The following is a 12,151-nucleotide window of genomic DNA, read 5'->3' as shown; positions in this document are numbered from 1 at the left end:
CTGATGAGCCTTCTTGATCAGAGTAGAGGTATTGTGGGTCCAAGAGAGGTCATCGGAGATGTTGATTCCCAGGAACCTGAAGCTAGAAACACGTTCCACCTCCGTCCCGTTAATGTGGATGGGGGTGTGCGTACCGCCTCTGGACTTCCTGAAGTCTACAATGAGCTCCTTGGTCTTCTTGGAGTTAAGGGCCAGGTTGTTGTCAGCGCACCATGCTGCTAAGTGCTGGACCTCCTCCCTGTAGGCCAGCTCATCGTTGTTGCTGATGAGGCAAATCATCTGCACACTTGATGATGGTGTTAGTACCATGTCCAGGTGTGCAGTCATAGGTGAAGAGGGAGTAGAGGAGGGGGCTCAGCACACAGCCCTGTGGAACGCCGGTGTTCAGGGTGAGGGTTGAAGAGGTGTGCTTGTCTAACCTCACAGACTGGGGTCTGTTGGTTAGAAAGTCCAGTATCCAGTTGCAGAGGGAGGGGTCGATGCCCAGGTTACCGAGTTTGGTGATCAGTTTTGATGGTATAATGGTGTTGAATGCTGAGCTGTAATCGATGAACAGCATTCTTACGTAAGTGTCTCTGTTGTCGAGGGGGGAGAGGGCGGAGTGAAGTGCCGTTGAGATGGCATCCTCCGTACTCCTGTTCTTGCGGTAGGCAAACTGATAGGGATCCAGTGTGGGGGGTAGGCAGCTTTTGAGGTGTGCCAGGACCAGCCTCTCGAAGCACTTGGTGATGATGGGGGGTAAGTGCAATTGGGCGGAAGTCGTTGAGGCTTGCCGCAGTGGAGTGTTTTGGCACTGGCACGATGGAGGTGGTTTTAAGGCAAGTGGGGACAACTGCTTGGGCAAGTGACAGGTTGAAGATGTCAGTCCAGACGTCTGTCAGCTGCGCAGCACAGGCCCTGAGCACGCGCCCGGGGATGCCATCAGGGCCAGCAGCTTTACGTGCATTAGTACTACTCAGTGCCACGTATACGTCGTAGGGGGTGAGTGTGAGGGGTTGGTGATCGGCAGGTAGCACAGCCTTGATGGCTGTCTCTAGATTGTCCCTGTCGAAGCGGCCATAGAAGTGATTAAGCTCCTCAAGGAAGGAGGCGTCGCTGGATGTGGGGGTGATGTTGGAGGGTCTGTAGTCCGTGATGGCCTGGATGCCTTGCCACATGCGTCGGGGGTCGGAGTTGTTGTTGAAGTGCTCCTCAATCCTGAGTTTATGGCAGTGCTTGGCCTTCCTGATGCCCCTCTTCAGGTTAGCCCTGGATGAACTGTAGGCTCGAGCATCACCTGACCTGAAAGCAGTGTCCCGTGCTTTCAGCAGTAGCCTGACCTCGCTGTTCATCCATGGCTTCTGATTCGGGTATATGGTCACCTGTTTGAGGGAGGTGACACTATTGATGGTGGAGTTTATAAAGTCCAGAACAGAGGATGTGTAGGAATCAATGTCCGTGTGGGAGTCAAGGGTGGCCTGGGCTGCAAACGCCTTCCCGTCAGTGTTTCCAAAGCACTGCTGAAGTGTGAAGTCCGCTTCCTCTGACCAGACTTTAACTGTCCTCATAGTTGGTTTAACCCGTCTGATGAGTGGGGAGTACTTAGGGAGCAGGAACAATGAGACGTGATCAGACTGACCAAGGTGGGGGAGGGGGATGGCTTTGTAAGCTTCAGCCATGTTGGTGTAGACTTTGTCCAGTGTCTTGTCTACTCTAGTGGGGAAGGATACATGTTGGTGGAATTTGGGGAGTACAGTCTTCAGGTTGGAGTGATTGAAGTCACCCGCAACAATGAAGGCTGCCTCGGGGTTGTGAGTCTGTTGTGTGCTAATGGCAGTATGCAGCTCTTTCATTGCAAGCTTGGCATTAGCATCAGGAGGGATATAGGCTGCAGTCACAACAGTGGAGGTGAACTCTCTGGGCAGATAGAACGGTCTGCATCTAACCAAGAGGAACTCAAGGTTAGCTGAGCAGTGACTCTCGATGATGGTGGAGTCCGTGCACCATGCTTTGTTTACATAAATGCACAGACCCCCACCTCTGGTCTTACCAGAGTCTGATGTCCTGTCCGCTCGGAGTAAATGACGCCCCGAAAGCTGGATGGCGCTGTCAGGAACGTCAGTGTTGAGCCAAGTTTCCGTGAAGATCAGGATGTTGCAGTTCTTGATCCAGTTGTGGAAGGTGATCCTTAGCCGGAGTTCATCCATTTTGTTTGCCAGTGAGCGCACGTTGGCGAGGAAAGGGCTAGGAAGGCTAGGAAGGCTAGAAAAGGCTAGGAAGGCTAGAAAAAATCACAGAAGAACCTTTGATTGAACAATAAGCAATGATTTAGCCAACATTCCCAACCCTTATCTAATCTTAACAAATCATCCCTTTTGATTCAATCGATTTATGTCCCTCCAAAAGTAATTTATACTGAAAAGGCTTATTATTTTAGTAGCCACATTTCCCCATGAATACCTGTATTCCGGTATTCACAGACCTTGTAGGAATGCAGAATCCTCTCTGCATTCCTACATGGGTTAATTGCTTTAGAAACAAACGTTGCTCCTTTTACCTTTTGCATTTAGTGGCTCTCCATTCCTGTTCATTTGGAGCCAACAGGACAATAAAGTATTTTGAATATACCCCCATGTGCCCCACAGTCTCTAATTGCCATGGAGGTTACACAAACATTGCTGTAATCCTGTGGTCTTGTTATCTTTGGGGGAACATTAGGTGGGCTGAATGTTTGATATTATTGCCAAATTGGATAGCTTAATTATGCACACCAGGTCAAAATTGTTTAATAAAAAGGGATATTTATCTGCTACAATATACTTTATACCAGCTGTGTCAATGTCCCAAGTGTCTTATAAATATTCTGTAACGCTAAGAATTTCTTCTATGGCATTAATAAGCCTGATGGTTTACATGGATAATGTTGTCTCATAATCACAGGTACTGATATTAGTTTTAATATTGATTTAATTTTGTGGAACCCATGGTGGGATTCCAGATCGTATATGGATTGATAATGTTGGCCCCTCGATCTTAATCCAGTTACATATTCATTAAGCAATGTAACATTGAATATAGTGTGGAATTGATAAATGGAGGTGAATTTTAAAAATATCATCTATTTCTGGTACTTGTCAAATCAATAATTTAAAAAAAAATCCTTTTAGATCTTTAGTCTCTGAAGCAATTATTATTAAAATGTGTCTTTGAATTTTAATACCAAGTAAAAGTAAGTTTTTAAAATAAAGTTAATTGAGGAATGCTTTGTACTTTGCTTCCAGATATACAAGAATTCTATGAGGTAACATTACTCAACGCACACACAAGTTTTGAGCAGAAGACTGCTGAAGTTAATCAAGTGGTAGAACAATGGGAAGAAACAAATTCTCCGATGATGATCACCCAAAAGATGGATTCAAAGGCAAGGCAATTTAACGTGCTTATTGAACATTTATCATACAATAAGTGCTCAGAATTTCCTTCAAATCAATATTTAAAACTCTCCAGCCTTCAGTAATTGGATGAGATTATGGCATGTGCAATTTGTGTTTTCTAGTGAAATATTAAATATGTTTGCTCTATCAGTATTTATATAATTGTCCTGATAGGTTTTTCTTTATAAAGCAAATAGGCTTTAATTTGTATTAATACATTTTTATATATTTCACATTATTGTAAGACAAAACAATTTGATTGTATTATCACTGTTAATATGGCTAAGTTCTACATCTTGGCATACTGGCATATTAGTCCATGTCTAATGCATGTGTAGCAATTGTTTTTCTCGTTTGTTTTACCTTGCTTCTCCCCAGTGTCCATTCTTATTTATTCTTTTAATAGCTTTGCTGCCTGGCATTCATTTACCGTCCAAAGTTATATTGTTACTTATTTCTGGTATTTTACCCATCTTTTATCCATCCAGTGATCTGATTCAGATCAAAATTTCATGTAAGGAAATGGTGGTGGTCAAAATACTATTGCTCAGGAATTTTTGCTTTTAATATTTACTTGTTAGAAGTCTTCACATGCTGAGCTTGCAAGGGCGACGACCCTTTTGACATAATAGTGAAATTAATATTTGAGAAAAATTTCTGTTTTTGTTTTTGTTGGCATCACAAGTCTTTTTCAGTGCAGCCACCAGATGGTGCCATAAGCTGTAGTTATATGCTAATCAGGAATTGTTATACTTTTAAATCCCTCTATAGATTCATACAGCACTTTTCTTTACATAAACAGCCTCTTCAGCTTAGAATTCATGCTGATCATCAACCACCCATTTACATTAAAACTGTACTTAATGAAGCGTAGATTCAGAAACCAATTTGTTGAACACTAACGCTCGGTCCGTCGAGGCCTACTGGATCTCCCGGTTGCTAACCATTCTAACTCCTCATCACGCTGACCTTTCTGTCCTGGGGCCTCCTCCATTGCCAGAGTGAGGCCACATGCACACTGGAGAAACAGTACCTCATATTCTGCTTGAATAACTGACAACCCAACGGTATGAACGTGGAATTCGCCAATTTTAGGTAACCTCTAACTAACAATCCCCCCTCCCAAAAACACCCCTCTTCCCTTTTTTTATCTTCCCCACAGTGTATGAAGTACTGATGACAACAAGTCGTTTAACTTCATATAAAGTTCTCTAATATCCATTTAAGTCACAGACCAAGTAAAAGCCTCCATATAGTTTTACATTCCTCATCAAACTGACCAGCCAAACTGTGAACACTGTGCATGTGCCCAGCAAATCTGCATTCCATAAGAAAACCCGGCATGGATCAGATCAGCAATATAGTAATTAATCTACATGCAAGATGACGGGGCCGGGTCCAGTCGATGTTGCGGTAGCTCCGCGGAGATTATGCATTTTTCTAACTATTATGTTTATTTTAAATATATTCCTTACTACTAACACATCAGCACTAACACTGTACGACCGTAAAACACTCATAAACTTAAACTTTAGCGTAACCCAAGGCTTTTTAGACACTATACTCACCGATCCAGCGTGGCCTGCAGAGATCACAAGAGCGAGCCGTGGCAACAACAATGGGAGCACGGCTCCGGGAATGTCGGAAAAAACATCGTGGTAAGCGGGGGGGTTATTCGGAGTAGGCTAAGAGCTCAAACCTTCCGTCCACCTCTGCCCAGCATTCTTCTGGCTAACGTTCAATCCCTGGAAAACAAGATGGATGACCTCAGGGCGAGGATTAGATTCCAGCGGGACACAAGAGACTGCAACATCTTCTGTCTGACCGAGACATGGTGAGGAGGTGGCTGACCTGGTGCCATATCAGGTAATATGCCCAACCGAGTCCTTCACTGTTTTCCGTGCAGACAGAACGGAAGAATCCAGGAAATCAAAGGGGGGAGGAGTTTGCTTCATGACCAACAATAACTGGTGCAACCCTCAGAATATTTAGACGCTTTCTCGTACCTGCTCGCCGGACCTGGAGCATCTGATGATCTCATGCCATCCATTCTACATTCCCCGGGAGTTCAGCTCAGTCATCATCACAGCTGTCTCCATACCACCGCAGGCGGACACCGACGCTACACTAACAGCCCTACATGATGTGTTATGTCGGCATTAGAACTAGAACCCTGATACGGCTATGGTGGTGGCTGGGGATTTTAATAAAGCAAATCTCAAAAAGGTTGATGATGACCTTCACCTCGGTAGTCATGAAATGCTTCGAGAGGCTAATCAAGAGGCACATCTGCTCCTTTCTCCCCCGCACCATGGACCTGCTGCAGTTCGCATACCATCCAAACAGATCCACGGATAATGTGGTCTCCCAGGTTCTGCACACCACTCTCACTCACCTTGACAGCCAGAAGGGGGCTATCTGAACATGCTGTTCATTGATTTCAGTTCAGCTTTCAACACCATAGTCCCCACCAAACTTGCTTAGAAGCTGCTGGAACTGGGACTGAACACTGTGCCTGGGTCCTGGACTTTCTCACTGCCAGGCCCCAGGTGGTCCAGATGGGGAGACAGACCTACAACTCCCCCTCACAGGATCCCCCCAGGGTTGTGCCCTCAGCCCCCTACTGTACTCGCTGTACACACATGACTGTGTGGCCAGGTTCAGCTCCAACTCCATCATCAAGTTTGCTGATGACACTGGTGGTGGTGGGCCTGATCTCTGATAATGATGAGAAGGCCTACCTGAGGAGGTGGCTGACCTGGCACTCTGGTGTCAGAACAACAGCATCCTCTTCAAATGTCACTAAAACTAAGGAGCTGATTGTTGACTTTAAAAGGGCACAACAACCGAGGATGCACTGGAGATAAATGGGACTACTGTGGATAGGGTGAGCAAGTTTAAATACCTGGGAGTCCACGCCACAGAGGATCTGATATGGACAACACACACTGCCACACTGGTGAGAGCGGCAAGGCAGTGCCTTTACCACCTCAGGCAGCTGAGGAAATTCAGAGTCTCTCTGAGGATCCTTCAATCCTTCTACTCTGGTGCTGTAGAAAGCATCCTGTCCGGTAACGTCTTAATTTGGTTTGGGAACAGCTCTGCCCAGGACAGGAAGGCTCTGCAGAGAGTAACGCGTTCGGCCGAACGCACTATGGGAACTACACTCACCCCCCTGCAGGACCTATACACCAGGAGGTGCAGATCCAGATCTGGGATTCAGCTTGCAGACCCATCCTGCACGTGTCCTGTAAGGCCCCTCTGTGGTACTCTTCATCGGTGATGCCATCAACTGCACAAATGTCACAGGCGACTTCTGCCTAGGCGATCTCTCTACAGGCACAGGCTTCACGGGTGATTTCTCAAAGGGTGGCTTTACGGGTGATGTCTCCACTAGCACCAACCCCGCTGGTGGTTCTTCCACTGGTGTCAATACGGGCTCCGAATCCCAAAACTGAACATGGTTTGCTGTCACATGTCTATCATTTAGAAGAGCATTTCCGTCTTCTGTCCACATTATGTCGTCCGGATCATCCATAGGATCGTATGGGATTTGCTGCGATGGCATCGTCTCATTTACCAGTAAAATGTGTCTCTGGTTCCTTCTGTAGAAACTTCCTTCTGACCGAACCAGATAGGATCTTGGCTCCTGGCATGTCCCCTTGACTGTGCCCATGCAATAGTAGCCTTTCTGGGTTTGTAGCCTGATGGCCTGTCCTTCCATCAGTTTGAGTGGTCGACTTGAATGATCATAGCACGCCTGTGTCAGCCTTTTATGGAGTAGTTGAGCCTGAACCACCTGTGGCTTGTATATGCGTGGCTGTAGCAGTTGCTTTGAGATGGGAAGAATGGTACGTGTCTGTCTAAACATCAGGCATTGTGCTGGAGAACCAAGTGTCGTATCATGTGGAACATTTCAGAGATTCAGGAGATCTAAGAACACGTCCGACCCGGCTCGGTGGGATTTTTCCATGCCTTGTTTTGCACTGCGGACAGCCCATCCTGCAAGTCCATTCGATAGGGGATATTCTGGACTACTGCTGATATGCTTAAAGTACCACTGTGCAGCAAAATCTTTAAAGCGCTGGCTTGTGAATTACCCAGCATTGTCGGACATCTTTTGTAAATCTTGCTCAAAACAAAGTTAATTTTGTGAAATTCTTCAATTAGATAACCCCACAGGCAGATCTCATTCCACTCTCTGGCTGTTGGGAAGACCAGACCCCTTTTTATTTGTGGAGAAACAACTCCATAGAAAATAGAAAATAAGCACAAAAACATTAAGTAACATTCCAGGGCTAGAGCAACTGGAATCTTCATATTGCTATTATTTTCCAAAATACTGCAGATGTGAACAGTGATTAGATGAATGAATTAAAGAGTGCAAGTGTAATACAAAATCAACTCAAACACAGCATATGAGCCATTTAAAAAGAAATTATTTTAAAAACATTAAAAAAGAAAATTACCAGTCAAATTTTATAAACATTTTATTTAACAATTCTTTAACAAGAATTAATAGAATTATGAATCTAACCCTATATCACACACAAAAGCTGATCCCCCGAAACGTTGATTACCCTGCGAGTCGGGTCGGGTCGGGTAGGTTCCGGTTAATACAAAATCGACTCGAACACAGCCTATGAACCATTTAAAAAGAAATGATTTAAAAAACATTAAAAAAGACAATTACCAGAGTCAAATTTTATTCTTGACAAGAATTAACAGAAGTGTGAACTAACGGAATTACACCAAAGATCCTATAGCTCTGCTATAAGATCTTTGGATTACACTGCGAGTTGGGTCGGGTTGGGTAGGTTCCGGTTACTAAAATGGGTGGGGAAAAATGCCCAGGATCCCCCCCAAGGTCAGCCCATTGCATTTCGCAGAAGTAGCCCATCTTGCTCCGCTATAGGATCTTTGGTTTCCGCGTAGGTGAGGCTTCTATGTTCCTACGAATATTTCAACAAATTCAAAACTGGCCTCGACTAAAAATAGCTTGCCGTTTGGCCGAAGCCAATGGAGTGGGGTTGCTATTTACTTACAGGCAGTCGAAGGCAATCGCCTTTGCTGACCGGCCATTTTGATTGGCTCATTGGAGTTTTCAGCAAAGATCCTGTAGGATCTTTGGTTTTCAGGACCTAGAAGATCCGCCGGAAGGTAAAATGCCCGCTAACTTTATTAAACTTCTTAAAACTATCTCCACGCCTTCTCTCCCCCCTTCTCTCCCCATCTATCCCCCCCTTCTCTCCCCCCTTCTCTCCTCCTTCTCTCTCCCATTTCTCCCCCCTTCTCTCCCCCCTTCTTTTCCCTTCTCTCCCTCCCTCCCGAGCTCTCTAAAGGACTTACCGTACTCTGTGGCAGCCGTTTACCTTCCTCTTCATCGCGCAGACAGCGCTCCTCCGCTGTCCCTGGCTCCCACCTTCATGATGTGTGTGTGTGTGTGTGTGTGTGGTCGGTAGCAAAGATCCTGTAGGATCTTTGGTCAGTAGATGCAGCTCGCGCTTCGGTGGAGGCTTTCCAGACGAGTGACCAAAACGTCTGGCGACTCATGGAAACCTTGGGTGGGGCGCAAGGTCACCAGAGGTTTCCATTCAGGTTTCCTAAGTGGAACAGGGGCATAAGCATTTACAGTGCCGTCCACAATGTTTGGGACAAAGGCCCATCATTTATTTATTTGCCTCTGAACTCCAACATAAAGTGCACAGTGTCCTGAATATTCTTGCTGATGAATCACAAAAGGTTATCAGGCAAGCAGAGCAACTAGTTAACAGGGCGAATGGCATATTGAACCTTATTGCAAAGGAGCTGGAGTTTAAAAATAGGGACGTTCTTTTTCAATTATACAGGGTGTTGGGATAGTCATACCTGGACTTGTCACAATGTTGGTCTCCTTATATAAAAAAAGGATATAGCGGCAATCTAAAAGAGATTAACCAGGCTTTACCTGAGAAGATAAGGCAATGCCTTAAGAGAGGTTAAACAGGCTAGCTGTGTGTTCCTTAACATTTAGAAGAATAAGGGGTCATCTCATTGAAAATATATAAGATCTTAAGGGGGGCTGGTGTGACGGGATAGTTGTCAAAATGCTTTCACTATTGGGAGAATCTTGAATAGGGGAGAGTTTCAAGATCGGGTCAGTCATTTAAAATCTAGAAATAAGGACATTTCTTATCACAGAATATATTGAAATTCTCTCCCCCAGAGAATTGTGGAGGCTAGCTTATTACAAGTATTTAAAGTGCAGGTAGATTTTTTTTTCTAACATCATTTTATTGAGGTCCATTGAGATCTTGCACAAAAGAGTAGTCCAGTAGGCCAGTATAAATCAGTCTTGATCATATTGAATGGCAGGACAGGTTTAAGGGCTTAAACCTAAGATGGCTTCTATTTTCTTCTGTGATCTTGAGTTCTCATTTTTAGGGATGGAATTTGAAAGGTTAATGCTTTGAATGGCTGAAGGCATACAAGCCAAAAATAAATGGAGTTGAATACTAGCCAATAGTAATGATGTTGTATTGCTTCTAACAATCAGAAAAATTCAACATTAGATTTGACAGAATTTCTGAATATTTGAACCTTGACTGTTTATTGACTTTATTTTATTTTCCAAAAATGTTAAATCAAATAACTAGATTAAATTGATTGGAAATGAAAAAGAAAAAAAAATATATTTTGGCATGCAATGAAAAGGGTTTCCTTGTAAATATTCCAGTATTTCCAAATCATCTTTTCATGGAGGCAGCATGGTGTGCTGGCCTTTATAAATCAGAGCATTGAGTATAGAAGTTGGGATGTAATGTTAAAATTGTACAAGGCATTGGTGAGGCCAATTCAGGAGTATGGTGTACAATTTTGGTTACCTAATTATAGGAAGGATGTCAACAAAATAGAGAGAGTACATAGGAGATTTACTAGAATGTTGCCTGGGTTTCAGCAACTAAGTTACAGAGAAAGGTTGAACAAGTTAGGGCTTTATTCATTGGAGCGCAGAAGGTTAAGGGGGGACTTGATAGAGGTTTTTTAAATGATGAGAGGGATAGACAGAGTTGACGTGGGAAAAGCTTTTCCCACTGAGAGTAGGGAAGATTCAAACAAGGGGACATGACTTGAGAATTAAGGGACTGAAGTTTAGGGGTAACATGAGGGGGGAACTTCTTTACTCAGAGAGTGGTGGCTGTGTGGAATGAGCTTCCAGTGAAGGTGGTGGAGGCAGGTTCGTTTTTATCATTTAAAAATAAATTGGATAGTTATATGGACGGGAAGGGAATGGAAGGTATGGTCTGAGCGCGGGTATATGGGACTAGGGGAGAATATGTGTTCGGCACGGACTAGAAGGGTCGAGATGGCCTGTTTCCGTGCTGTAATGTTATATAGTTATATGGTTATATGGAAGAAAGGCCTTAAGTCCACTGAGTTTGTGTTCTAAATCTTACCCTAATCCAACACCCCAGATTGCCATCAATTCCCCCTGCATTCTATTATTCACCTCCAACAACTTTTGCCAACTTCTACAGATGAACTGTGGAAAGCATACTATCGGGATACTCTTGGGGTGTATCATAGCCTGGCTTGACAACAACTCTGCCCAAGACTACAAGCAATTGCAGAAAGTTGTCGATGCAACCCAGTCCATCACACGGTCCAGCCACCCTATAATCAATTCCATCTCCACTTCATGCTGCTTTGGGAAAGCAGCCAATTTAATCGAGGACCTTTTTCACCTTAGTAATTTTCGCTTTTCTGCTCTTCCATTAGGCAGAAGATACAAAAGCTTGAAAGCATGTACCACCAGATTTCATGCTCTTATCAGACTACTAACTAGTCTTTCCATAAGCTAGGGTATAAACCTAACCTTCCACCCTACCTCATTATGGACATTGGACTAACGCTATGATGCTGTAACGCTATATTTAGCACTCTGGTGTTTTTCTCTTGGCACAACCTGTATGATTTGATTGTCCTCATGTATAGTATAAATTTGAATGGATAGTTTACAAACAATGCTTTTTAATGTACCGCGGCACACGTGACAATAATAAACCAATAACCTAGGGCAATTTATGATGTCAATTAACCCACCAATCAACATATTTGCAATGTGTGACGGAACCAGAATATCCAGTTAAAACCTGTGTAGTTGCAGAGAGAATGTGCAAATTTTGCATGGGCAGCTTTGGAAGTCCAGATTGAGCCTGGATTGCTGGAGCTGTGAGGCACCAGCCCAATGAGCTGCACCATTTCTCTCATAGGTAAATTCATTTAATGAATTGTCTGTTAAGTTTTTAGGCTGAAGGAAGATCAAGAAATGTACGTTATCAAAATCCATCTAATTATCTATGATTGTTCCATAATTTACATCTCTATCCCTTTGACAGATGTAACCTTCCTCAGCTGCTTGTGCATTCAGCTGTTGGCATCTGATCGAGGCAATTGCTTCTTGCTGCTTTTATCGTCATGGATTTATTTTGTGTGGCTGGAAGATGAAGGTTCAAAATCCTTCAGTTAACTTTCTTGAGCAGAACTGACAGCATATCGGATGCTTGTACCCAATTTGACTGAAACTGAGAGGATATGACATTGTGCTTGCTATCCAAAGACTCTTGCACAGTGTGGAACTTGCAAAACATGCATTTACAGGTGCACTGTTGCACATGGCCATTTACTCCATTACTTTCAACTACAACAAAGTGAAGCATGGTAACTAACATTTCCAGAACATTTTATATTTGATTGGC

The 12,151-nt window shown here is 43.9% G+C and overlaps 1 protein-coding gene across 1 annotated transcript in view; it reads left to right on the top strand.

Annotated features, from left to right (window-relative positions):
* The window catches only part of LOC129698425 (disks large homolog 2-like), a 633,990-nt gene that overhangs the window by 70,557 nt on the left and 551,282 nt on the right, over positions 1–12,151 (top strand). The window contains exon 4 of the mRNA XM_055637570.1: positions 3,261–3,400. Coding sequence (XP_055493545.1) covers positions 3,261–3,400 — 140 coding nt within the window. The remainder of the gene's footprint in view (positions 1–3,260; positions 3,401–12,151) is intronic.

Source organism: Leucoraja erinacea, chromosome 6, assembly GCF_028641065.1.
Source record: "Leucoraja erinacea ecotype New England chromosome 6, Leri_hhj_1, whole genome shotgun sequence".
NCBI classification, from domain to species: domain Eukaryota; kingdom Metazoa; phylum Chordata; class Chondrichthyes; order Rajiformes; family Rajidae; genus Leucoraja; species Leucoraja erinaceus.
Note: the sequence above shows the minus strand (reverse complement) of the source record. Positions and strands in the feature narration are given on the sequence as shown.